The 27,760-nt window shown below is 56.0% G+C and overlaps 1 protein-coding gene across 1 annotated transcript; it reads right to left on the bottom strand.

The window, feature by feature from the left end:
- Window positions 1-126: 126 nt before the first annotated feature.
- SUPT20H (SPT20 homolog, SAGA complex component) lies at window positions 127-26,637 on the bottom strand. The gene is made up of 26 exons (XM_090258699.1): window positions 26,531-26,637; window positions 25,094-25,150; window positions 23,903-23,938; window positions 23,240-23,298; window positions 22,915-22,981; window positions 20,477-20,603; window positions 19,399-19,502; window positions 18,265-18,381; window positions 18,117-18,170; window positions 17,012-17,151; window positions 15,363-15,519; window positions 15,219-15,275; window positions 13,719-13,790; window positions 12,430-12,581; window positions 11,463-11,489; window positions 10,947-10,979; window positions 10,279-10,396; window positions 9,528-9,630; window positions 9,275-9,436; window positions 7,328-7,382; window positions 6,846-6,982; window positions 4,957-5,012; window positions 3,045-3,149; window positions 2,309-2,414; window positions 894-1,000; window positions 127-356 (listed from the first exon to the last, which is right to left on the bottom strand). The coding sequence occupies exons 2-26, from the start codon at window positions 25,094-25,096 to the stop codon at window positions 219-221; spliced, it is 2,292 nt and encodes a 763-aa protein (XP_090114825.1). The 5' UTR covers window positions 25,097-25,150; window positions 26,531-26,637; the 3' UTR covers window positions 127-218.
- Window positions 26,638-27,760: the final 1,123 nt, after the last annotated feature.

Raw genomic sequence — 27,760 nt, 5'->3', positions numbered from 1 at the left:
GTGAAGCCATTCTGGAAAAGCACCAATAAGCAAACCAACCCTAATGGTGAAAGCATGTCCTGTTTTTATTTAAAAAACGAGAGGTTGTGCTTCTGTACAAAATGTGTCCACCGCCATGGAAAACCCTGGTACGCTTGAAAAAACGAAAACGGAGAGGAAACTCAGTCCCTTTGACGCGCCGCTCCTCTGCGCTCAGACAGGAGGGGACTGCCCGCGGCTCAGAGCTTGGGTGGGGTGGGCGCGCCTCTCCTCGCTTTACTTTGGGACGGGCTGCCGGTGCGCCGGTGCTGCCGGGGCTGCGCCGTCGGTGCCGCCGCCGTAGCCGGAGCCGCTTGGGGCTGCAGGGAGCGCGGCCGCTGCAACGGGAGAGAACCGTGTGTTAGGCCGGGCGGGGCAGGACCAGGGGGCTTTCCCTGCGAGCAGCGGACACACGGAAAGGGGGGAAGCGCCGAGGTAGCGGGGCTGCCCCGAAGGCAGATGGAGTGCAGCTGGGCAGTGCCGGGGCGCGGGGCTGCAGGGCACCAACGCGGCCACTTCGGTGCCCCTTTCCTGGTGTGACAGTCAGAGCCACGGAAAACCAGCCTGCGTGCGGACGTCTTTCTACAACAGGTCTGACACTTCCTAATGGAGCTTCTCGGGAGGACACGTGAGCCAGCGGCACGCGACTACTTCCAGGTCTGGTGCCACACACGGTAAAGGAGCAGAAGCGGGGCTGATGTACCAGCCGCATTCCGCGCTCCGAGCCGACTGGCTAAAACGTCAGGCTGCTCAGCAAGCCCGGCTGAGCGGGCCCCTAGCACCATCTAGTCAGAAGGCAGGACAGTGAGGCCGAGGGAGGGGAGGGGCCTCGGAGCCAGTGTCATGGGAGTGCGACCGGGGAGCGGCTGCATTACTTGGGTGTGCGGCTGCGGCAGCGGCTGGGAGGCAGAGGAGAGCTGGCGTCTGTGCGGAGGAAGGCTGTGCTCGGGGCTGTCCTCGGCAGAGCCAAGCTGAGCCAGCGCTACGGGGGAGAAGGGAGAGCAGCCCGTCAGCAGGCGTGGCGGCCGCCGGGTTAGGGGAGGGCGACGCCGAGGACGCAATCAGAGAACAGTTAGCAGTGCGGTTACTCTTCCGTACAACCAGACGCGCCACCAGAGCTCAGGCCTGTCAGCGGTGGGCACCGCGGTCACAGGGCTTCGGGCAGGAGAGGGAAGGGCGTGCACAGGGCCGGGGCACCGCGTCCCTTCCTTCTCGCACCTCAAGGACATGTGAGGACAGTGCCGTTCGCTGTGAAAGGTTTTCCCGCAAAGTGTAAAACTCTACGTTGTTTTAAAACATAACCAATGAGTAGGAACAGGGCGGAGAAAACCAAGCTACCGTAGTAGACAAGTGCTTTCAAGGACAGGAGGCTGCAAGGAGCATCAGACTGCAGGAGTGGCAGCGGAGGTGGGGCCCCGAGGCCGCGCCTGTCCCTCCTGCGCCGAGCAGGGCCACCAGTCAGCTCCCCGCCTCTCTGCTCAGGAGAGGAAAGGACAGGCCCGGGTGGCACCAGTGACCTGCCAAAAGCCATCTGTAGCGGGTCTGGAACAGGGGCCATTCTTTGGATATTTCAGCCTGGAGTTCTTTCCACTAAATTACACTTTAGAGAATGCACACCTTTTGTTGTAAAGGTTTATAACAATACGATTCCCGTTTGAAAATTCGCTAGTTCTGAACTTACTGTAAGACCTTGCTCGCGCTCAACTCTGATCCTGGGAGTTGGTTGTACAGGAAGCTAGTCACCCCAGTTAAGACCAGTGATCATTCAAAATGTTCACGTGACCCCTCGTTCCATCCTCAAACTAATTACTGTCGTCGGCTGACAAGGTGGTCTTCATTAAATAAACCTTCCCTTCACCACTTACTGCTGGAACTGGTGAGCAGTTTAGTACACGCTCGTTTACAAAGCGAAGAAGTGGCTTATGGGAATCATGTTACTGACATGAAGTGCTGACTCACATGAGTGTGAGCAACCGGAACGAGACAAGACGAGGCCACCTGCAGCGCAGTCTCAGGGACCGGGGCAAGCTGACACTTAACAACTCTGGTAGCTTCCTAGTCAGCGGGATGACAGTAAACACCCTAACTAACGTGAGGAGAAAACTCTATACATGTAGGTCAGAGCCCTTTAATTCACTGCCAGTCCGTGAACATTTAACAGTGCATGCGTTAGATGCACTTCTACTTTCTCCTAGTTGGTGCTGGCGAGAGGAAGGAAATCAAAAAGGGGAGGCCCCACCTTGATTCAATACTCAGTAAGCTCAACCCAGGAAGCGGCGCGGATACCAACCGGCTGCCTGCGGCCGCACCAGGCCGCCCCCTCCGGCGAGGCTGACGACAGCGGGGTGCGGGGCGGGCGCGGCCTGCTCTTGGCCGGCGGAGCCTTGTTCGGAACCCTGGATAAAAACATCACACGTGACTTGTACAGAAAGACGTGATCTCTGGGTTGGTAAAAGGAATGAGGAGCTAGTTCACTGTTGGATGATGTCTCCTAAGAGCAGAACGAAAGGACTCCGGGGCAGTTCGGAGAAGCAGGGACAACCGTGTGGCATCCTGAGAGGACGGTAGAGCCCAGGTTTTCAGAATTGATCCTGTATTGGTTGACTGTTTGATGCTCTAATAACAACCCCAAAGCTCCTCTACAGAGCTTCGCCAAGCCGTTCTGTGAAGTGTGGGACAGTCTTGGCAGCCTCGTACTGGAGTCCCCCGAGAGCACAGGACGCAGCAGGCCCCGGGCTGTGCATGGGCATGAACACCTGGCGGTGGCCTGGCAGTGGGACCCCAGGTGCTGGGCTGGGAGCTGGGGGAGGCGCCCAGAGGACCCAAAGGGCAACAGTCAGGAGCACTAGGGGCTCCGTCCTCTGCTGTGAAAGTCCCATCGTCCTGACCCCACTTCACTCTGTCTGACATGATGGGAATTTGTCTGGCTTCCCTCCACCCCCGCTTCCTGACAACGGGAACCAGAGCCCCGAGACATGCCCGGCCCAGGCGGGCCCCACGCGTGCGGAGGCTGGGCCGGCACAGACCTGCTCCCCTGGCTGCTGCGCGCTGGGCGTGGCGGGCTGCTGCGGGGGAAACGGAGGCGGCGGCGGCTGCTGCAGAGCGTTGAAGATCAGAGACCCACCGGGAAGCTGTGCAGAATTTAAACAGGAGTTAGTTAATTAGCCAATTTCACGTTATTTAAATTTCTTCATTCACAAGTATTTTTGGAACATTCACTAGGCATTCTTCTAGAGCAGCGGTTCTCCACCTTCCTAAGGCCGTGACCCTTTAATGCAGTTCCTCGTGTTGTGGTGTGACCCCCAACCATAACATTACTTTCGTTGCTACTTCATAACTAATTTTGCTACTGTTATGAATCGTAATGTAAATATCTGATATGCAAGATGTATTTTTATTGTTACAAATTGAACATAATTAAAGCATAGTGATTAATCACAAAACAATATGTAATTATATATGGGTTTTCCGATGGCCTTAGGCGACACCCCGGTGAAGGGGTTGCGACCCCCAAGTTGAGACCCGCTGGTGTACAGATTGAGGAAACACGAAAACAAAAACAAAAAGCAAACAAGTCCCTGCCCTCAGAGAAAGACCCACTGACAAGCACTCTTTAACTGTTCCTGCTGAGGGCGCTCAAACACGCCGACTCTCAAGCACAAACCGCCCTGCTCCCACTTGGCGCCGTACCCAAACGTACGCTTTGCTTTGGCTCTTCCCAGCCCTCAACACCGAGCGGCATTACGCGCACTAGAAAGGACAGACGAGAAGCTGGTGGGAGTCTCCCAGAGCCCGTCCCGGCTTCGCCGAAACCCTGAGCAGCACGGGGGCTCGTGGCGGTGAGAGAGCCCCAGGCCGAGGAGGGCAGGAGGCCTCCGTGTTTCCTTTGGAGACACAGCTCACCCTGTCATTCGGAACCTAAATTAACTCAAATCTAAAAAGGAAAAGTTCTTACGAGGCACTCAGAAAAACCCACGTGAAAAGTGAAAACCACGCGGTCCAAACGATCGGGAAACAAAGGGTGTTTCTGTTTTACACTCTGAAGCCCTTGAAGAGCATGCGAGTCACCGCCACGTCCAGAGCTCTGCTGCTGGCACAGCTTTACAAAAGGCGCCCTTGGGTCCGCACTTGGACCCAGCTCGCAGGCCAAAGGTTCCTTCCTCCATCACTGAGAACAAATGCAGCAAAGTATAATGAACTGATACGGGGGCTTTGTCCTTGTTCCTTATTATCTGTTCTAGGAAGGAATTGCGTTCCGTTCCTTCATCCCTGAGCAGCGTCATGCCCCAGAGCAAACGCCAGCAGCCCTGCAGGGCGGTGCGTCCACCTCACAGGTCCGTACGTACTGACAGGATCTTGGACAGAAAATAACGTTTAAAAACATGTGGCTCTAAACTCACTTCCTGGTTGTTTCCTGAGCGCAAACTCGCCTCATCTGTTGCTGGTCTTTTGCAACAATGCCCAGAGCTGCCAAGTTGGTCTCCAGACCTTCATATTTTGTCTGCCGATAACCCACGTGTTTTCTGACCTAGGTTAATAGTGGAGCCCACCCTTCCAGCGCCTAGAGGGAGACGCCCCGAACACTGGGGGTGCCCACTGAGCTGTGCTAATGGTCCCCTAGTCTCTCTCTGGATGCTGCCTGTTGCCCTGACGACGTGCGCAGGCAGGGCCTCCTCACTGGACAAACTGTATCTCATCAACGTCTCCCCAGCGACCACTCGGTGCCCAGAGAAGCGCACAGCTATGTCCGACACGTGTGTTCAAGCAGAGTCTGCAGTTAAGCCGGCAGCACTGCACACACGTCTGCAGAAAATGCGTGCGGAGACGAGGCACCGTGGCCGCTGCCGCCCCCAGAACTTCAGTGCCCACATGCACAGGTGTGCATCGTGGAAAAAAAAAGTATAAAAACTTGAACCAAGAGCAGTGTTTCACATTTACCTGGAGTAAATTCAAGGGCCTGAGACTTGAAGCATTTTTTAAACCAAATGGAACACCTGTTAAATACAATTCATGGTTAAAACATGGAATTAAAACTTGACTGCACTTGAAAATATTTAATTTAGCATATAAAATGTAGCATTTTAAGCACTTTCTGCAGAGCTGTGCCTCACTTCCTATACTTTTAAAGTATCTCAAAGATGAGACAGGTCTGCCTCTGCACAGTCCCCGAGGGACCACCCGGGCGCCCCACACCTGAGACCCCAGGCTGCCTTCCGAGGCAGAGACCCCGTGCAGCTGCCCCACCCCCACTGTGAGCACAGGTGCTGACGTGGACAGCGCCCAAGGTCAACGTCAAGGTCGGGTGACCGCACCCTCCGCTTCAGTTTTCATGTAAAAACACTGTCCCCACCCTCAGCTCATTCTTGGTGCCGCCTGCAGACCCTGGTCTCGAGCACAGGAGTGGGGCGCGCCAGCGTGAACGCTAACTAAAAAGGCTCCCGGTCCTCCCAGCAGATCGCCGGATGTAAGGAGGCAAGAGGCACGGGCCGCACAGGCGCCAGCAGCGCAGACGGCACCTGAAAAGCATCGGAGGCACCAGGGCAGCGCTGGCGCCCTCTCGGGGTGCCATGGCAGGAGGCGGCCGGGCCGGGACAGGACACCCGCGTGCAGACGCTCCCAGCCGCCGGGCGCGCTCCCCGCGCTGCAGAGGAGCCACCCGCCCAGGGAGGCGCCTGCATAAACGCACCGACCCCATTCAGCGCTGCCTGCCTGCCTGGGGCGCTGACCTCTGCCCTCAGGTCACCAGCCGACAGCACAGCAGCCACCTGGCCTGGGTGCCTCACACGGGTCCCAGAATGAGTCACATCTGATCGGCCACATCAGGTGATAAGACTGGGTCTGACTGGCTAATTCTCGGTACCAGAAACCCTTACATGCAGGCAAAGGCACCTGATTCTTAAGTCACTTTTTTTAAAAATGGAGAAAAAAGGGTTAACTAATTACTACTATTAACTTACTGGTTTTTAGAGTGGAAGCGGGAGAAAAGACAAATATCAATGTGTTCCCTTTACTGATACATCCTCAGTTGGCTCCTATAGGTGCCCTGATTGGGGATCGAACTCGCAACTTTGGTTCATGGGGATGACGCTCAAACCAACCGAGTTACCCAACCAGGGCAATTATTTTTTTGTAAATCAATCAAAATTATAGCTACTCGTTTTGTCAGAGAGGCAAAAAATAATCTTTTCTGGTGTGAATTCTAGTAGTTTGTGGGCCATGAGATGGAAAAGATTAAAAACTGCTGTCCTAAGTCACTACAGTTTTGACTGATTTTCTTACTGTCAAGTCTGTTTTCATGAGACGTTCTCTCAGTGGCAGGAAAGTGAACTGTGCTGAGTCAGCGCGCCGCGTGCTCCTGAGGGGCGTGACCCACGGCCCAGCTGTCCCCAGCACAGGTCCCAGCAGCCCGGACGCGGGCGAGGCCGCGTCAGCTGCACTACGCACCCTCACCCCTGGGCGGCGAGGAGTCCTCACCCCCTCCCTTCCACTAGGAGACAAGTGAGGCACAAGGCGACCCTCCTGCCGCGACACAGCAGGCCGAGGGGCACGAGGGGGCGCAGAACTGCAGTCAGGCTGCAGGGCCTGGGCCCCGCCCGGCGCCGGGAGCAAAGACGGGACCTGCAGAGCCTGACGGGCCCGCAGGCTTCCTCCCCGCAGCGGGCGGCTGGGCGGTTTGGATCAAGTATCAGAGCTTCAAACACTTCCAGGCAGAGCCTCTCCTTTTCCAAAAAGCCCGACACGCTGCTCCCCAGAACCGGGCAGGAGGTGCCTGCGACCAGGGGAGCCCCAGGGCCACGCCCACCCGCGGGGCTCGCGTCGGTGCTGACCTGCGGGCGGCGCGGCCTGCATGGTCCCGGGCAGCGCGCTGGGCAGCAGGCCGCTCAGGCTGACTCCGGCGGGCGCCACGGCGCCGGTGTGGCCGCCCAGCACAGGGCTCGGGCCGCTCCTCAGAGCCGGGACTCCGCTGCGGGGGACAAGACACAGCGTCACGCCTGCGCTGCGGACGGAGCCCCGGACGCCCAGGGCCGCAGGCTGAGCGCGCGCAGCGGGAGACTGAAGCGTGGTGCCCGGCACAGCCGCACCGTTACGCGGGGCGTGGACAGGACCCGGACCGAGGTTCAGGCGGCACCGGGCGCGGAAAGCGCTGACACGGGGGCCGAGACGGCAGCAGCACACGACGGGGGGCCCAAGCCACGGTCCCGGGCTGCCCCAGCACGTGCGGAACTCGAGGGGCACATGGTCACAGACCCCCCACTCCCAGGCGCGCGCAGCCCGCCCTGACCCCACAGCTAAGAGCGCGCCCACTCACCACGCGGAGCCCACCACGTTGACGAGGTGCAGAGCAGCGGGCTGCGCCGTGGTCCCTGGGGCGGCGGGCGTCACCATGGTGGAAAGAGGAACGGTCGTTACAGGCCTTGCCTGGCTCAGAGGCTTCGGCCGCCGAGCAAACTGAGCTAACCGGGGGGCTGCGGGGGGGAGCCTGAACCTCGGGGAGTAGGGGCGGCTGCGGGGGCGCTGGGAGCAGAGCTCCGAGCGTCGGGGGGGAGGGGCCGAGGAAGGGGCTGGTGTAGGAGTAGCTGGCTTAGGAGCTCCAGATCCTGCTCATTGAGAAAAATAAAAATTGCTCGTTCGTTATAAATGGCCAGTCCTTTTCAAAGTCAGGTTAATGGACTCTTACTCAGCACTGACAATCGGTTCGCTTTTTAGAAAGCAGCTAAGGCAGTGTTCACGTCCACACACACAGGTGCCGCTACGCCCGTTACGGTTAAGGATGCAGTATATCCCCCGGGGCTCCCGGGGGCGCTCCAGGGCAGCACGCGCCACGCCCACGGAGTGCGCTCTCCTGCGTGCGGCCTGGGCCTGAGAGGTTTGAAAGGAGCTCGGTTAATTGTTATTTACGATTTCACTAATTTAGGACGTCACGTAAAACTGGCTTATTTTCTCCAAGTGTGAGATAACTGAACGTATTTAACAAACCACATGTGGCTGACGATCGTATTTGGCACATAAATATACTATTTAATTCCTAACACATCAAGTTCATCACGACGAATTTACAAGCACAGTAATAAAGCGAATACTTGAGAGATAATACTGCATCTTTAACAGTAACTGTGTACTTCTGTTTAAATGTAGAATGTATAGAAAATCTGTTGTGAATGAAGTATGCAGTTTATCAACTTAAAAAAATACAAAAAAAAAAAAAAGAAAAAAAGAAAAAAAGAAGCGAAAACCAAGAGTAAAACCAAAGCTCTTGAGGTGCTCTCTTTTTAGCTTTCATGTCCTGCAGAAAGAGAGGAGAGAGAGGTGAGTGTGCAGAAGCTGTCACCCAGCCCGTACTCAAAGCGACAACTGCGTGCAGCAGACCATCCCGACTCGGACCCACAACACAGGCGTGTGAATGCCACTTCAGAGGACTCACAAACTGTTCTTTGTGCAAAACAAGAAGGCAGAAAAATTACACCTTTTGAGCTATCGGGACGGAGAAGCTCGTCGCTAAGGCGAGGCCGCCCTGTCGCTGGGCAGTGCGTGGAGCTTTCCGGCCCATCGGAGTCCCCTACAAAAAACCTAGAACTGGGATGCGTTTTGCAAACTGGCACCGAAATAGCTCAGTTATTTAGTAATTTGAAGGAATTCTCTCAACTAATGCTAGAAGAATTCTTCTATAACTCTTCTTAATGTAAAAAAAAGCACTCGGTGCTGGGAAGTACACCTCAGTACGGCCAGGACAAGGCTCCGCGGTCCTCGCCGCGCTCCGTGACCGGCAGTAACGTACAGGACTGCGGGAGGCTTTCTGGAAAGCTGGCTTTCAGTTTCCTGCAGCGCCACGCTGGCAACAGCTGGCTTTGTACAGAAAGACAGGCCTGCGACAAGAACACCTGTGCCATTTCCGTTTCACATGAGCTACCGGGTTCATACAGGAGGTAAGCTCGCCCTAGGGTGCACTGAAATAGACGACCTTGGAGCCTTACTGCCATATCTAACTAGCAGGTTGTTTTAAAGATGTGTAGGTGGTAAGTCTATAGGAAGGTATACACAAAGTGCCTACATAAATGCAGAAGAACAAACACAATTACGTTAACCACATAATACATACAATCAACAAGAGACCTGCCTAAAGCTTCTCTAAACGTATGCATTTTGGGTCCACAGTACGTTCAGATTCGCTACTTCACTGGTCAGGAAAGCGGCCCGAGAGCCGCTGCTGCGCAGGCTCACGAAGGGCGGGCGGGGAGGACACTGGGTCGGAACTCACTTTGCGAGGACGAGCCGGCGGGCGACAGGGCCGCCGGGGAGAGCAGGCCCACCTGACCAGGGTCCACGGACGACTTCCGGGAAGGACCTGCCGGCTTGGCCGCAGGAGGCGGAGTCGGAGACTTAAGAAAGCTGCTGGCCTGCTGTGGTGTGAAGTAGCTCCCTGGACGAACAGAAGTCAGAACGCCGTCCGAGTCACGATGGGGTCACAGTACGGTTCCCCCGGGCGTGCCGGGCGGCCAGGGACGCGGTACCTGAGGCGCTGCTGCCCGAGCCCGTGGGCAGGCCGGCAGGTGGTGGCCGGTGTCTCCCCGCCTTCCCCAGCGCCGAGGGCTGCACGGACGTGGTCTCGGGATGCTGGGGACAGCGACAGAAGCAGACTCGCTCAGTCGTTAATACCACTGGGACTCCCGGGGTACAACAATGTGGCACTCGGCCTGGTCCTCTAGGTGGTGACAGACTGAGCATCATAGGCGTACAGAACATCACCTCCCCTGAGGAGACCCCTACGACCTCACAGCTTAGAAGAAGTGAGGGCAGAGGTGCCCAAGAGAGACGGGCAGAGGAAGAGGGAGGCAGGGGACCATTCTTAAGCCCCACCAGGAAAGCAACAGCCACTGAAGCCCAATGACTCGTAAATACAGGTGTTCACTACACTTTCCGCTCTACCTCTGTGGATGTTTGAAAACTCCACTATAAAAAGTTAAGAAAATAAAGTTAAAAGCATCCCTCAAAAAAGCCCTTAACATTTCTGAGATTCCTCGAGAAACAATTAGGCACAAAGAACTAACAGTGTAGCCCTGGCAGGGCGGCCCGGTTGGTTCGAGCGTCATCCCTGCCCAAAAGCGTGTGGGTTTGGCTCCCGGTAGGGGCAGGTGTGGGAGGCAAGCCATTGATGTCTCTCACACAGGGATGCTTTTCTGTCTCCACGACGCCCCCGAAACCAACAGACACCCTCAGATGAGGATGAGAACAAAAGCAGCACAAGGCAGCGAACGCACGCACTTCCGTCCCCTTCCCCGGAGAGAGCTGGCTCCGGCCGGCCGCGCCGCTGGAGCTGTGGGACATCCTGACCGGACACTTGGCTTCGTTCTGCACCAACTCCTGGTACTGAATGACGACCCTGAAGCAGCAGGAAAACAGGCAAGGATTGGTTAACACTTCTAAACATAAATTATACAGAAAATGAAAATAACGGTCAATTAAAAAAAGTTCCACAGAAATTAACACAAAAATTAAAATTTGACCATTTACCATTTTGTTACAAGCGCTGTCTTCTCTTTTCAATGACAAGTTAATGTTCAAAATAGTTTGCATTTAAATTAACGATCTTAAGATACACTTTCAGTATCTTATTTGAGTGCAGAAATTACAGGGATTATTTAATCAATAAACACCCAAAATAATCACCACTGACTTTCACTTAACAACCTAAGTGCTGCCTGGAAGTCACCGTCCTGACCTACCAGATACGCTGTTTCTTTACTTAAAATAAAACTGCACTGTAAACACTCTTTCAACTGTTATTTCCCTATGTCTGTTTTTAAAGTCCCTACTGCTGCTTGAGGCACAGCTAAGATCGGACTTCCAGTCCTAATGAAGTCCTCGCTTGCCCACAAATGGGAAGTTTCTCACGTCCATCCAGATCAGAAATAAAGATGCTCGTAAAATACCTCTCGGCATCAGTCTTTGATCCAATAACGAACCTAAAACATTTAAAAAGGAAAGCGTTAGATAAGATTTCTCTTAGGGAGCCCTGAGATTGCTTTTGAAAGTTTCCATTATTTTATTGATAATAATTTTATAAATTAAAATCTACCAATGTATAAAAACATTAGTTATATTTAAGCTTGTGAAGCTATGACCAAGTTTTACATGCAATAAAATGATTTTGTGAATAATTTAGCTGATTTAATCTAATGGAGATTTATTTTGGCATAAAGCTTAAGTACCAAAACAAAATCTGGGCTGCAATTTGTCGCATGCCCGCCCGGCCCACGGAGGGCCTACCCACCCAGGCCCTCCGGCTGCAAGACAGCTGCCCCCAGGGCAGGACCACAGAGCACACTTCAGACAAGGCAGGTGGCTTCGTGCCAATTCAGAGAATGTCTTTACAAAGTCTTTAAAGAGTTTGACATTTATGTGATTTCTCAACAGACTAAAAGTGTGTTTGTTTAGTTTTTAATTACCAATTTGAATGATCATCCGTGGAGGAGCTGAAACAAAATGGAAAAAAAGAAGAAAACCTGGTTAACACAGCTCAAACGTGAACTTCATGTTATTAAGTCAAGAACTCCTGACAATGGAGAGGGACTGGGAATAGACCAGGGGGCATTTTTGTGGAGACCCGCGGTACAAAGGCGAGTGTTCTCGCTCAATCTAACCAGTTGGCTTTTTGAACTGACACTTAAAACAGATCATAATCACCCACTTGTGTTCAAGAAAAGTCAAACTGATTTAAAGGGACCAGTGCTTATCTTTAAGAGGACGAGTTTTAAAACTACAGGTCATCAAAACGTCTGTTCTGCTTGGTCTGCAACAACGGAGCGGCGCGCGGGAAAGGCTGGCGGCGGCGCCCCTGTCTGGTGGTGTCCCTCATCAGCATGCCCTCAGGGGCGTGAGGCCCTCCCTCCTGCCGCAGGCCATCGCCCGAGCGACTGAACAGACCTGGCCCTGCCTCCTCCTGCTGCGCTTTCTCTCCTTCTCAGGACAGCATCAGTGATGCATAGGAAGGACCTGAACACTGGCCCTTTGTACCACGTGCGCGGCGCTCACGTTTAGGGAACGACAGCTGCAGACGTTTCCGGAGCAGCAACCACCCCCCAAGGCAGTGTCCTAAGATGCTCGCTGAGCCCCTACCCGCCCCCCACTCGGACCCCGTGCTGCCCGCGCGCCACGCCAGGAGGTGCAGGCGCAGCGGCAGCGTCTGGACGCGCAGGGAGGGGTACCCGCACCCCGTCCCACGCACGCACGGTCCTCGCCCGCAGGCTGCCGCAGCTCTGGATGGTGTGGCACCTACGGTTTCCGTTCACTCAGGCCCACTGCTGGTCAAACTGAATTAGCTAAGCAGCCGACGAACCCCCAGGGGACAGTGCCTCGCAAGGCGGCGGCTAAGTGAGCCGGCGCGGTCAGTCACGTGCACTTGGCTGAACTCACTGGGACGGAGACGCCTGGCCCTCTGTTTCCTCGTCCTCCTTACAAGGCTGAATCTTCCCGTAGTAAAGGGGGTCTCCGAGCGACTGCATGATGGTCAGCTTTGTCTTCTGAGTGCCAGCTTCACACTCAAACACGTAGTCGTCTTTCATGTCCTGGGAGAGACAGAGCATCCGGTGTGAACGGCCCGGCACACTCAGTGACGGAGAGGAGTAGGAGCCACGTGGGTGCTCGGACCCTGAGCCCCGACCCAGCAGGTGGGGACGGCATTGTGTCCCCATGCCGAAATGACACGTGGACCGTGACCTGCAGCAAACTGCACCCGCCGCCTCTGCCGGCACAGTCCCTCTCTAGACCTCCAATGAGAAGCAGCCCCAGCGCGGCCTTCGCTGCCAGTGCAGAGTGTCACCTGTCCTGTGGCCACCACAGCACAGGTGCGGTTCCGCCCCATTCCCTTCCCTGCTGCACCTCCCCTGCCTCCTGCACTGACCCCCATGGGGTGTCATGGAGCCTGCCTTCCATCTTCTCCTTGGAGTAAGACACATCAAGTAAAAAGGCACCCTCCCAATCCTTTGGGATTTTGCTTCTGAGTCTGGTCCTCGGCTCTGGCTCAAATAAACCTTTAAACCTTTCTTTAGGTTTAAAATGTCTTTGCTCGACTCGGGACAGACACCTTCTCTACTGAGCACCATCACCGGGTACGAAAGAGGCAGCAACATGCCAGCACTAGGAGTCACTGCAGCCCCGGCTCCTCGCGCGGGGCACCCCGTTAACCAAGTCTGAGCGAGACAGGCAGACCCTCACACACTCAGCAGGGGAGCGTGAGTGTTGAACGCTAAAACGGTACAACTTCCAAAGGCAGGTCTGTTTCACTTGCCATCAGTCACACGAAGCATCCCACCACTTCACTGCTAGGTCCACCTGTTTAATAAATTATGCCTGTTTCTCCCTCCAAGAAGTCACTGCAAACAGGGACTCACACAGAACATTTCTCTTCCGAGACACACGTAAAATAACTACTTAGTAACTCGAAGGAAATCAGAACTACCGATATACACCCAAAGAAAAGTAAAAACGTGGTTACTCATTTTTCAACTGGAAGCCACACTTTATGAAAAAAAAAAAAAACTAAACAGTTGCTGCTTCTTTTAATTCAGTTACTCCCAAAAAGTCCTTTAAAAAAAGATTGCCAGCGAAGGCCCCTGTACTTCACGCTTTATCAGTCCCGACGCCGGGCTGGAGGCAAGGTCACAGGAGGCGAAGGCGGGGGGGGGCGGGGGGGGAACACTCACGCAGGCAGGCCAGACGGCGGGCTGGGCGTCGTCGGGCTTGATGGACACCTCCACTTTGGCGTACTTCTCCACCTGAGCGCCCAAACCAGGGCACACGAGAGAGAACGGAGTCAGCCTTACCACCAAAGAGAAGAACCTGGGCACCTTCATACGTCAGTACCCCTGGCTACTACGTGTAAGTAATGTAGAACTCTCCAGGTACAGTGAATCCAACCCCTGGTGTTAAAAACGAAGTTGGAAGCCACAGGCCGTTCCTGGACAGCGTCCCTTCCCGTCTTCCGTGGGTAGCCGCCACGTGTGTCCGCTGGGACATGTGGGACGTCAGGGAGTGAGCAGAACTGGGGTTTTTAATGGAACGGGCACAAAACTGGGAAGAGCCTAGGGGAAACTAAATTAAAGGTGACAAAACCCAGTCTTGAGTCAGACTTGGGCCATATATTTCACTTCCCACTACTCTGTGTGAATCACACGCTTTCACCTTCCCGGTAACCGTGATCCTCAAACTAGCTCAGGCTCCTGGAACCTGGTACCAATTCCATCTCCACATCCCCGCCCCCGACACCGGACTCCGTGAGCAGGGCTCCAGGGGGCTTGGAATCGTACGTTAACTGGTGTCCTAGAACCTCTTCTGGGCAGCAGGCCGAGCAGCTCCGTGCCAGGGCTGTGCTGCCCCGAGTGGGGCTGGCACGGAGCTCCCAGGCCCGAGCGCTGGACCGCACGGGCCCTCAAGCTCGGCAGCCTGCCAGCCAAGGCCACCGCCCGGCCCTGACACAGACGCTAACGCTGCTACTCATGCCGCCCGCGTGGAGGCCACGGGAGCCACTGGAAGACAGGCGGCCAGCTCTCGTGAGCTGTACCTGTGGCCTGCTTCTGGGCATTCTGGCTTGGTGCATTTAAAAAAAAATACCACGGACAATAAGAATAGTCCATGTGCTGGCCTGGCCCGAAAAGGATGCAGAAGAGCAAGCATCTAACTGATTATAAAGAGCTGAGTAAATAACAGAAAGGCGAGCAGGACAAAGAAACAAGAAAATAGAAGAACCAGGGATCGCTCAGCACAAGACGCCTCGCTCGTCTCCGAGCGCGCACGTTAAGATGAGAAAACAGTACAACCCCGGGTTCATCACCTTGGCCTCTGCTCCAAAGTTAGTTATTCTTACATTTCTCCAGTTTGAGGAAAAAAGCGTTATCAGAAAATGACGATAGAACATGGCAAAAAAAAGAGGCACGTTATGCGTGTTTCCATAACATGCACCATCTTTTCCCACATGTCAGCATTCTCTGGTTACTATCCTGCTCTAAACAGACCCAAGTAAAGCAGTTAGTCTAACACAGTAAACGTGGAAAAACACAGCTTTGAAAACCAAGCTGACTAAGAAAACCACCCATTAGTTTGTTTTTTAAGAAAGCAGGCTGCTGCGTCCGGCTGAACCGAAAGCTGCTGGCAGGGAGGCTGTGGCGCCCGGCACGCAAGCAGGCGCGGTCCGCGAGCCGACTCACGTCCACCTCGGAGGGCACGGCCAGGTTGCAGGGGCTGCGCTTCCACATGTCCACACACTGGAAAGGAAACACCGTGTAAGGAGACGGGAACACGCGGTCAGGCGAGGCCCCGGCCGACCCTCCGCCGCGCCGACCCCCACGCACGTTGCCCGCTTTGGAGATCTTGAGGTCGTACTGCTGGCCGGCCCGCCGCTCCTTCCTTCTCTGCAGGAAGCCCAGCAGCCTCAGCGGCGGGGGCGGCGGGCCCGGGGACGGGTCCTGCTGGCGGCTCAGGGCGGACTTGGAGTGCCTCTTGAAGGACCTGAAGATGGAGAGGGGGGACCTCAGCAGAGCTCAGGAGACACGCAGGCTCAGCACAAGCGAGGACGGCATCAGCCACGCTGGGGTCACAAGGGCCTGCACACGGCCACCCCGTGTGCGCACAGCCCGGGGCACAGGGGGAACACCGGGACAAATGGCTGCGGGCAGCGATGAGGGGGTGGGGGCTGACGGGAGGGTGGGCTTGGAGGAGGTGGCGCGACAAGGACCCAGGTGACCGGAAGGGACCAGCTGTGCGGGGCCAGGGCGCGAGCACTGGAGGCAGACGAAGCTCAGTCTGCTCAGCAGACAGAAAAGGCGGTGTGGCTAGAGCACCGGGGCGCACAGAGAGGCGGTGGGTCAGTGCGCGTGGTGGGGTGTGTGGGTTTCGTGTGAAGAGCAATGGGATCAGGCTTTCGGGGGAAGTGAGGCACGTGCCGGCATGGTCCGCGAGGACAGTTTCAGGATCACTCGGGTCTGCTTCCAGGGCGGGAGGGGGAGGGGGAGGGGGAGTGAGTCCATCAGGCAGCCAGACGCGGACCACAGTGGCTGGAGCTGAGAAGCGGCACGGGCACGGGGAGACGTGGACACAGGGGACCCTCTGGGACTGCCCACAGGCTGAGGTGGCCTTGTTTCTCTAGTTCCAAAGCTGCCCCTACCCCGCAGCATGTAGTATCTCAAGAGCGAACTGAGGACTTAGAACACGGATACCGCCTTAAACCCCTTCAAACTGGAGAAAGATCCAAAACGGGCAACTAGAACTATGACACAGAGAGAACCTAACAGTGAGCCAACTACCATACAACGCTGTCCACGCGTGCGCGCCGCCTTTGGTTTTAGCACGCAGATGGCACGGCTAAAACTCTTAAAGACAAACTGCCATGTTATAAAAAGGCCTTTAGTTATAAACTGACTTCTAAAACTGATATTATCCTAAATCTCAAAATAAAATTGTTAAGGTTTCTTTAAAAGTAGTATTAACAAAATTTAAACTGGTTACTGGATCTTAGGAAGAAATTATTCTTTCCATTCATACTTGTCTGTCTTTGGTGAACAGACTCTAAATTTAAAGGAAGTTCTCCTTCAAAAGAATAAGAAAGGCAACAGTTCAATACAAATCAGTACAGTATTAAAACATCCTAAGGCCCTGGCTGCTGCGGCTCAGCGGATTGAGCGTCGGCCTGCGAGCCAAGTGTCGCTGGTTCGATTCCCAGTCAGGGCACATGACTAGGTTGCACGTCAGGTCCCCAGTTGGGGGCGCGAGTGAGAGGCAACCACACAGTGATGTTTCTCTCCCTCTTTCTCCTTTCCCCTCTCTCTAAAAATAAATAAATAATAAAAAAATTCCTGAACTTACACAGAGTAACATGAGACGATCAAAAGTCCTATTACAAAACCCGGGCGCGAATGGGCTGAGGGAAAGCCGTGGGAACAGCGCAACGCGAGCAGCAGAACACGCGCGCCCACGCGGGGCCGGCCCCCTCCCGGGAGGTTACCGTTTGAGCGGGCGCGTGTTCATCTTCTGCCGGTTGTAGAGCAGCCTGTTGGCGGTGCACGCGACAGCGACGGACGGGTCGAGGCACAGCGGCTCAGACGTGGCCAGGATCAGCTGGCTCTCGAGCAGCAGTTTGTCATCCTGAGCGTAAAGACATGTCAGCACCCAATTTAAGGTTTCCCAGCACACGCGTCACTTAACCCAGGAACGCCCTCGCAGCTCTCGGGACTCGGGTCGGAGGCGCGACTTCCAGCTCCAACGTGCTGGGTCGCGTTTAGAAACCCAGCGGCATGACGGACCGCCAGCGGGAACCTGGCCGTCAGTCCGGGGCACAACCCCAGCTTGTAAGGACGGCAGCCCTTCGCCCGGCAGTGCCGGCCGGGCCCCTGCTGTGGGCTAGGCGCTGTCCTCGGGGGTGGGCTGGGTACAGCAGGGCCCGCAGAGTGAGAACGCCCCCCTGCTACCCAGCTCACTGCAGCAAGAGCTGCCTTCTGACCGTTCTTTCACACAGAAGGGTCGGAGCCCCGCCCTCGGCAGTCACTCCAGGCTGGGTCTTCCTTCAGGACCGTGTTCCAGACTGAGTGACGCCGATTACTGGCACCTCCTGTGGTGCAGTGACTGCTCCCCTCTGCGGCAGCGGAGAAGGCGGTGACCCCGGGGAGCGGGCACCTCTGCGCACTGAACCCGCACTGAGGCCCCGCTGTTCTCAGGGGTAAGGCGGGGTCCCGGACAGCCGGGAAGGACAGGCGAGGCCGCCTGGGAACCCAGACGAGGGGAACTCAGGGTCTGTCTGCACCCAGGGCACACGCGCACCCCTTGCTTTTCTCTGAGAGGGTTTCGGAAACCAGGTTTCACTCTGGGCAGGGCAGGAGCACCCGACCCCATTTCCCCGCGTCCTGCAGCAGACGGGACGGAGCCGCTTCGGTTCCTGCAGGGACGACGGCTGCACCTAGAGACCCTGAACTCCAACGGCTCATCTGGGAGCCCCAGACAGCACACGGGTCGTGTCAAACTGTGAGCAGAAGGCAGTTTCTGCTTAACTGCCTGACAACTGTTGTCTTGCCCTGAATCTTGCCTGTCTGGGCTTAAGGAACAAAACAACTAACCTGGGTCCATTTGTGGTTGTCACTTGTTATCGAATGTACATCACAGATCAAAGTCTAGAAGAAACCAAAATTAAGAAGCACATCAGCGTGCGGGCACACACACGCACACACTCACGGCGACACCGGCTGGGCGCCCGCAGAGCCTCACCTGCATCGTGGGCCGCAGCAGGACGTGCCGGACCTGGTGGCCGGGGGCCCTCGCGCTGCCGCACTGCCGGTAGTCGCGGACTTCGGCGATGACGCAGCCGCAGTGGAAGATGTTGACCTGTGTCCAGAGGACACATTTAATAAGCGTCCTCTTCGAGTAGGTTTATACGGAGTGTTTCTGGCCACTCAGATACCCTTAAACGGATCCCCTTGGCGGGTTTACCGCTATCCACGTGAGCATTTCCTGTTCATCACTGACCCAGGACGCAGCTTAGAACATTTTTGTTACAGACTGACCTTGGCGCTCACATTTCACGTGACAGGTCACGGGCACTGCTGCTCTACTGGGCACTGTCTCAGTTGTACACTGAGAAGCAATGAGTCATTGGCACTGAGCTTTGCAAAAAGACCAACAGGAAGGATGTTTTCAGGTGGGAGACAGCACAGCGCATCTGCATGCTGCATCTACAAGGGGGGGAGGACACCGGCGGGGGGGGGTGTGTACACAGGCGGCGGGAGGGGGGGCACAGGCGGTGGGAGGGGGGCACAGGCGGTGGGGGAGGGGGGACACAGGCCGTGGGAGGGGGGCACAGGCGGTGGGGGCGGGGGGACACAGGCGGTGGGGGCGGGGCTACAGCAGCAGTGAGTTGTGGAGGAGGAGGGCCCAGAACAGGAACAGCGGCCCTGGCCCCTGGACCAGGCGGGTGGGCAGCCAGTGTGCACAGAAACGGGGTGGTGTGGGGAGGGCAGTGATGGGGACACGGATGGACGGGACGCGGAACTAGCACCACAAGAACACCACAGCCGCCTCCCACAGCCTCCTCCATCTCCTCAGGGAGGACGCGGTACGTCTGGGTGACGCTGGGGGAGCACGCAGCTTCTCCCACAATTTCTTGATTGCAGCTATAAGGAGACTGCCCTGGATGTGCTAATTTCGCAGCCATTTTAGAAGAGACAACTAAGTCTACATTTCAGTACAGCCTGGAGGATCAATATCCCATGGAAGACCACTTTTCACATAGCTGCGTAATGTTTCATTTTATGTTCTAAGCACTACTGAGTATACGAATAACCTTTATTACTAACAACACAGCTGACAAATCTAAGGACATTTTAAAGAGAAAAAAATGTGTACCTGAGACTTTTCTAGGAGATCCACCAAGATAGGAGGTAATTCTTCTGCATCCAAGTATTCAAGCAGTTCCCCTTCTTCATAGGGCAGTCGAATGGTCTCCGAATCTTAATTTAAGAGAATGGAAAGTTTCTGAAATTATAAGGCTCACTGCAAGGCCTAGGTGCATAATTTAAATGACATTTCAGAAAGTGAAAATAAAGCCCAGGCCCTGTGGCAGTCCTTTGTTATGGAAGTCTATAACTAACCGCTCTATGCACTGCCCAAAGCCTCATCGACAGCACAGTTTCAGCTCAGAGAGGGGAGACGCGCCTGCCGTGCCGTGGGAAGCGTCTGGTGTGACTGACGGCTACCCTGCAGCGCCACCATAGGACGCGCCCCAAAACCAATGCCTGGCAACTGACCAGCCTCAGGCTGCTTGACCTGATATGGAAACAGCGATAGACCAGCTGCCTGAGCTGAAAAACGGTCATTTATGGAACAAAATTCTCTTGGTGTAACGTGTTACCATTTATTATCAACACGAGAAAAACATTAACTAGGTGACTTCCTTGTAGAACTCATAATATTAACTGTCACACTTTTAGATGCCTTTTTAGAAATCTAAGACTATTTATACTTTAAAACCATTTACATGATCACATTAATAGGAGTAAAATGTTAATATATGTAAATTACTCAAAGGGAAGTCTGCTTTATTTTGAACATTTCAGACTCAGCACATATTCAAAATGTCTAAGAAAATTGTGCCATGAAACACCTTACAGTATCTTATAATTTTAAGGCAATAACGAAAATCTGAACCACTGTTTTTAAGCTGCATCTTCTGTAATGTAACTACAACCGGTCTCAATCGAAAATCCTTCTCAAATGCATGTTTCAGGAGGGTTAACAGCCTCAGAGACCATTTCCAATCTTCTAACAAAATATCCCACAGAGGAAAATTTGGGAACAAAGTCGTCTCCCATCAAGTCTCCACCAAACGCGAGGACAGACCACTGAACAGGTAAGAAAACACCCCTAAGACGGCCCACCCTGCTGGGCGGGGGTCTCCATGGCTGCTGCCCCCGGAGGCTCTTACCTGACCCATTCTTTCCCCGGAGCATCAAAGAATAGCCCTCATTTCCTGGGTACAGGTTGACCACCAAGCACGACAGTGTCTCTTGCATAACAAGCTTCTCTAACAAGTTCACGTTTCTTCGTAACTTCTGCGTTAGAAAGAGGCAGAGTCATGAAGGCCCCACACACCCACACACACGGCGCCGCGGCTGCGCAGAGGCGTCCTGAGCTGCTCCCTGGTGCTCACACCACGGCGCCCAGTGTAGGGGAGGAGCCGCTACGACACGGACACCGCGTCAACGGAATTATGATCTACTGCGATATTTTATGCAACTTAGCTTAGATCATGAAGAAAAACTAGTGAGCTACAAAATAATCAGAAAAGTGGGATAGTTCTGTATCAATAAAGAATTTGGAGCATTTTCTTTGGTTATATTGTCACAGGTGCCTACTTCTTAAATACTTTATGGCCTACATTAGATTCAAACAAGTTCAACAGCTCAAATTTACTGAAATGCTAAACTCGAAAATATCCAATTGTTAAGAGGAAGTAGGCAAGTTAAGAAACGCATGACTTAAAATAAAACCTAATTGTATATAACAATTCCTGTCGTGAAATCTTACTTGCAAAAGGTATCAGTCAATATTTTTGCATGATCTCAAAAAACATGTTTGGACTATCTTGCATTAAATATGTGTACAGTCATATGCAGAGAGAAATCATATTCCTGACCTACTGTCACCGAAGAACCACAACACTGCATTTTCACATTTAAAAACGTGGCCAACAACTTTTAACCACATTGATATTAAAATAAAAAAGCAGAAACAAAAACCATATCCAGTAAAGAGACCCCAGTTTTCAAGTTTTCCCAAGTGTGGAGACGCCCCGTGACCTGCCGTGAGACAGACGGGGCAGCCGACAGTGCGTGTCCTCTGCCTGACACGAGCTGACTCGCGAGTCCTGGGGCAGCACACGGACGGCTTCCTGAAGGACAATCAGCCCTCAGGCTCCTGGGCCCCGCGGTCCTGTCGTCAGAGTCAAGCTGGCCCCAGGGAAGGCGTTTACTCCACAACAGGCCAGCGGCGTGGCGGGGCCCTAACCTAGAGAGGCGCGGGGGGCCCGCGCGGCCGCGGACCCCAGTGCACAGCCTTCCCTCGCGGACCCCCTGCCTCAGCGCCGTCGTGGAGGCGAAGAGCAGGCCCGTGAGACTCATCAGTGAGGGCTGCTGGGCTGTGTACGTGTAAAAACTTTAAAAATGTATACTTACTATTTTATTAATGTGAAATTTATTACATACCAATTCTATCTCAATAAAACATACAAAACTTACTGTAATTTTTATTTATATTTTAACAATCATCTTTCTACGAACATAAAGAATTCAGAGATGAGATACTACTAGAATTTCACTGAGAATTGGTTTTCACTTTTAACCTAAAAGGTAAAATGATACATATATATATATATATTAATCCTCGAGGATCTGCTTATTGATTTTTAGAGAGAAGGGGGGGGAGGAAGACAGAGAGAGAGGAAGGAAGACACACTGACTGGCTGCCTCCCGTTACGTGCCCTGAGCAGGACGCGAACCGGCAGCCTCTCAGTGTATGGGATGAGGCTCCACCCGGCTGCGTCACCCGGCCGGGGCTAAAACAGACTCAGTTTTCAAATTAAGGCGAGAACAGACGCTCATGGTCCTTGAAGACCTATACAACCCAAGAGTCCAGTAAATATCAAGAAGTCCATTTCTATTCCATTTCGATTGTCCATACTTTTATGCTAAATAAAAATGAATTAAGCCAGGGCACATGACTGGGCTGCACGCCAGGTCCCCAGTTGGGGGGCGCGTGAGAGGCAACCACAGTGATGCTTCTCTCCCTCTCTCTCTCCTTTCCCCCTCTCTCTAAGAACAGATAAAAATAAAATAATAATTAAAAAATGAATTTATTTAACCTGGCCATGAACTACTTTTTGGGACCAACGCCCTCTTTTATCACCGCCCCTCATTTTCCTACAGGCCCTGTGAGACCTTTAAACTCCCAGGGCAAACCCCCAGGAGGGAAGAGAAACGTTACCATCCAGGGTGAGGCAAACGCAGGTTGACAGTTGCTCGCATGGAAAATAACACAATTGCTAACACCACAGGAGCCGTCTGTGTTCACCGACTCACAACTACCCAGCTGCTTTCCCAGCCTGCAGACAGAGGCCTCGCTGCCTCTGACCGCCTGTCAGGCTGTCCCGTCACCCAGAACACTGAGCGCCCCCCGCCCCGGCATGTGGCCTCTGCCTCGGAGCCAGAGCTCTGGGTCAGCTGCACAGCTGGCTGGCACCTGCCTGGAGAAGGTGTTGGTTCACTCACAGAACATAAATCAATACCTGCTTCAAACAGAACTCGTTAAATTTCCTCCCCCTTCTGCATTTCAAAAGCTGTAACAACATAAAAAACGTGTCCTTACCTTAACCTCGGGCTCTTTTTCACATTCTTCAATGTATAAGTCATAAAGCTTCTGAAATATAGATTTTCTAAAATTTAAAACAAAGACAACATACAAAATAATGTGAATAAAAAAGTCATTGTGAAATAGATGTCATTGAAGTTTTCCCATAAATTTCCCCCAATTTCCCCAAGCCTGGGGGTGAACGGGACGCAGCATCCACTCCGCTGAGAGCGCGCACGTGTGCCGAGTGCCCGAGGGGGACGCGGCCGGCCGACCCCGCGTGGGTGCAGGGCTGGCGGCTCTCAGGGAGCCCCGGACGCCATCATCACAGCGGCGGCCCTACCTTCCGCCGGAGAGGTGCTTCCTCCTGGGAGGCCTCTGCTGGGCGCTCTCGATGATGTACTGGAAGAGAAACGCCGGGGTAGTCCCCGCACACTGAGAACGCCCATCGGCTTAACAAGGCTCTTCCGTCACCCGAGTCCTGATCGCACTAAACTATACCTCGTAGGAAAACTACGTTCTAAACGTGTCAGAAACAAGGGAGATTTCAACTGCGCTGACATTCACCACAGCGTTTCATTGCTGTGACATGAGCAAAATCACAGAGCTTTACACTGTGATTTCACAGCCGTTCTCCATGGTTTGTTATAACAACGTATCCAAACGCAAGGGCTCCGTGTATTTTTCAGCTATTTATCCCTGTATTTAAGCAATTAGAAAACTTGTCAGGACAGGAAAACATGACTTTAGAAATTCTATGTCCTTGTTTAAACAGTATTTACTCTGCAGCATTATTTTTTATTCCATAGCATTATTATCTGAGGATTTCAAGTAACAGATGATTCAAACATCACCAGCTCTTATTTATTTACAACAAAATTACCTGCATCCTCGCCCTATGATAGTGTGAATGCACCCCACTGACAATCAGACAAAAGCCTCCTACGCCCGAGTGTCGTCGGCAGAAGCCAGCACGCGGTGAACATGTAACCCAGCCGCGACTCACCTCCGCACGGTCCAACGCGTGTTCCAAAGCTTGCTGCTGTGAAAAGCAAGTGCGTGCATTTGGTCAGTCGTTATTTACACGGGAAAAAACACGTAGCAAGCACACGCCACTTGTATTAAGCGTTTACGCGTGTCTCATTTCCTGCGGTAGGTCCAGCACACTGGCCTTTCCTCCTGTGCCCCACCCCCGCGCTGCACACCCCGCACACACCGGCAAGGGCAGCCCGGCCGGCCGAGGACCCCGCCATTGAAACCGGGGTGGTAAACGCTAACGCGGCCCTCCGGCCAGTGCTTGAGGCCGATACAGGCCAAGGGCCTGGGGTGGTAACCGCTACCACCTTATAAGCGTGAACCTCTTCAAGCTTCCAAGAGCACCTTTCAGTATAAACGACGGAAAACCAGAATGTGATGCGGGCGCAGCAAAGCCTGACTCCCCTCATCGCTCGGGACCTGGACACTGGGAGCGCGGGGGCCTCGGGGCCCGACACCAACCTTGAAGGCCCTAACACAGCACGCCGACGATGACATCGTGCTGTTAGGTCAGCGCCCAGTAGAAACGAAAGAATGGCGAATGATCACGTCTCAAAGACTTAAAGGTACCCTCAACTATAAGCCAGCGTCAGTCACTTAGGGAACATTAAGAAAAAGGTGCCACCAGTCATAACCGTGAGACGCCACCCACCGCAGCCGCCTCATCAGTCCAGTGACGCGGAACCGTGGGCGCAGCCACATCTCAGAGCGGACGAAGGGCGCTGCTGCCTGGAAACCGCACAAAGCGCGTCCCCGCACCTCTAACTCGGTGACGGCAGGAGCGGCGCACGGCCCTCGGCTGCCCAGTGACTGACTGGGGGACAGCAATGTGCCATCTGAAGGCTGACACCAATGCTCCTAAATGTCTTTGCAGTAAGCATATTTCGCTTAAAAAAATTTTTTTTTAAACCTAACTTAGGAGGTACTTTACGAGGAACCCCCAAACCACTCCTATTAATGACCCCCGCCTTGCCAATGACACCGACGCCGACCAGGAGCACATGCTCTTCCCCTGGGTCAGAGATAAAAGCGGGCCGTCCACACCGCCCGGTTGCAGTAGCCAACAGTGACGGGAGATGAGCCCCTATTCCGGGGAGTCCTCTCCAGGCCCGCAGACGCGGACAGTCCTGGGCGAGAAGGGGCGCGCCCGAGCGCAGCTTACCATGGCGGGGAGCGCGGGGTCCCAGCGGAGCCAGTCCTGGGCGCCGACGCTGCAGCGCTGCAAGCACAAAGCGAGCCCCACGTTAGCGCCGCCGGGAGGACGCGGGGCTCGACCCGAACACCGCTCCAGGCCCACGCTTTCCCAGCGCACGCGGCAACGGTCGGCCTCGGGGCTGGGCGCCCCACGTGCCCGCGGAGGGCAGCGCAGCGGGGGGGGGGGGGGGGGGGGGGGGGCGGGCGCAGGACAGAGGGGTTAGCGCCTGCGCCCGGTCCGCGACCAGGCCCTGCAAGGGGGAGGGGAGCCCCCACGCTGCCCACCCCCTCCCCGCCCCCAAAGGTCTGGCCCCGCCCACGAATCCCGTGACATCGTCCGGGCCGCTGCCCCCACCCCAGCCCCACCCTGGAATCTCTCTCAAGCGCCCGGCGGGCAGGGGCGGGGTCCCGGGGCCCCGCAGGTCCCACCCAGCTCCTCGTAAGCGGCGGCTGCCCGCGGGCGAGCGCAGCGCGTCTTCAAGGCACAGAACACAGTATCTTCCACGTAAAACCGTCTTGCTGAACCCAAAGCTGAGGGTCTGCCCGATGAGGCTTTTTAGCGTTTTTTTAAACGGGGGGTGCGGGGTCGGGGAAGAAAACCCTAACCGGACCCCGTCTTTACAAAGAACGGTTCAGGCAGGAACGCCGCCCTCCAGGGGCTCCCAGGACTGCGGGCTGCGGCGGACCCGGCCAGACCGGCGCCTCCGCCCGAGACCCGGCGGCAGATCCCGCCTCTGGTCCCCGAGGGCAGGGCGGGGCAGGACGACCTCGGGACCCGCCACTATCTCAGCGCTAGCCGTCCGCGCTCCTCCGTCCACTTCGTCACCGGCTCTTCCCGCGGGCCCGTCGCTCCAGCGCCGGGTGCGCACCTTTAAAAGCGAAGCCTCGGAAGCACGGCCCCGCCCGCGCCCCGGGAACACACTCTCCCCGGGCTTTCACTTCCGTTGCGTCACGGGCCGGGCCGAGTCCCAGGGCCCCGCAGGCGCGCGCCCGGCGGCATCCGGACCCCGGTCCCCATGGCGACGCCCAGCGTCGCTTCTTTCTCGGACGGACCGGACTTCCGGCCGAGGGCTCGGGATGCTGAACACCTCGGGCCCGACCAGCCACGCGCCGCCACTCGGCAGCTGGCGAGCGGCCCGGGCTGAGCGCGGACGCCGAGAAACCCGCCGCCGAGGGCGCAGATACCTGCTGCCGGGCCCTAGAAGTCCACACCGGGGCGGAGGGCGCGCCTGGCGGCCCCGTGAGAGGCGGCGGAGCCGCCCGCCGGGGGGGGGGGATGTCAGGCCGAGCCCGGCCCGCCTCTCCGGGGACACCGTCTTCCTCCCCCACCCGGGCCCCCGAAACCAAAAGGGCGAGAAGCCACTCGGGAGGCCGCCCCTGCCCTCGGAGCCAGCCCGCCGCCCACCTGTGCCACCGCCTCGGCCCTGCCCGCGAGGCCGCACCGCAGGCACCAACCGCCGCTCGCTGCGCACGCCCTCGGCCGGCTCGACGCCGCGGACGCTGCAGAGCCACTTCCGGCGCCCGCACTTCCGCCCGGCGCGCTGGGCGGGGCGACGGCGGCGAATGCGGGCGGAAGTGGCGCGGCTGCGAGGGCGCGTGCGCGGGCGAGGCTCGGGCGCCAGGGGGCGGGGGCGGGGGCGGGGGCGGGGGCGGGGGCGGGGGCGGGGGCCCTGCCGAACGGGTGCCCCGCGCGCCCCCGGGAGAGCCGGTGCCGTCACCCCGCGTTACCGGCCGGTGCATCGAGTGCCACTGAATTCCCTGTCGGAAACGAAACGCACCCGCCGACCGGCGTTAAAGCTCAGGCCCCGAATAAGCGGCTCCCGGGGCAGCGCCCCGAATCCCGCGCCCGTGAGCGGCCCCGGCCGTGGGCAGAGGGCGGGCTTAAAGGTGGCAGCGACGGGAACACGCAGAGCGTCAAAGGGAGCGTTCCGAGCCGTGCGGCCGGGGCGCCGCCGTGACTGCCCCTTCCGTCCTGCCCCCGCGCCGCCGGGCAGCAGTGCCTTCCCGTGCGGGGACGCAACGTCCGCGGCCTTTCCCCGTCGTCCCCGCGGCCCGCGCGTCTCCGGGCCGCGCCGGGGAAGGGCGCCTCTGCGACGTTCCTGAGATAGCGGCGGGCCCTGAACGTGCCAAGCCGGGGGGACGGAGCAGGAGGAGGGGCGCGGCTGGGAAAGCGGGCTCTGGGCCAAGTTCACGGGCGAGGACGGAGGGCCTTTGCTGCCTGGGCCCCAAGCCTTCGGGGCTGCCCGTGGTTCCCGGGATCAGGCGCGGGAGCAGGAGGGGACCCTAGCGGGTGACTGGACCCCGTAGACAGCGTGCTTAGTTCAGCTGAGTGCCCACGGGCGGCCTGGGCTCCAGCGCGGGGCCCGCACGCATTACTTCCCAAGCACGGCACTCCCTCTGTCGGGCGCACTCCGACGGCCCGGCGTCCGCTGGCAGCTCCGCGCTGGGGCGCGCGTGTTTCATGAACGACCTTTGTCTCATTTCCACAACACGTGTTTGTCGCTTGTCTTGCGGGCCGGACAGGAACCGAGGGGGCGGGGGAGCCTCTTGACTCGAGTCTCCCCCTCTCCGCCAGGACACGTTGGCGGCCGTTGGGTGGCTGACACCTTGGCGCTGTCGGGAGCAGTGCTGCTGT

Source organism: Furipterus horrens, unplaced genomic scaffold (assembly GCF_987537825.1).
Source record: "Furipterus horrens unplaced genomic scaffold, mFurHor1.1.pri manual_scaffold_12, whole genome shotgun sequence".
NCBI classification, from domain to species: Eukaryota; Metazoa; Chordata; class Mammalia; order Chiroptera; family Furipteridae; genus Furipterus; species Furipterus horrens.
This window is presented reverse-complemented; position numbering and strand designations above follow the sequence as displayed.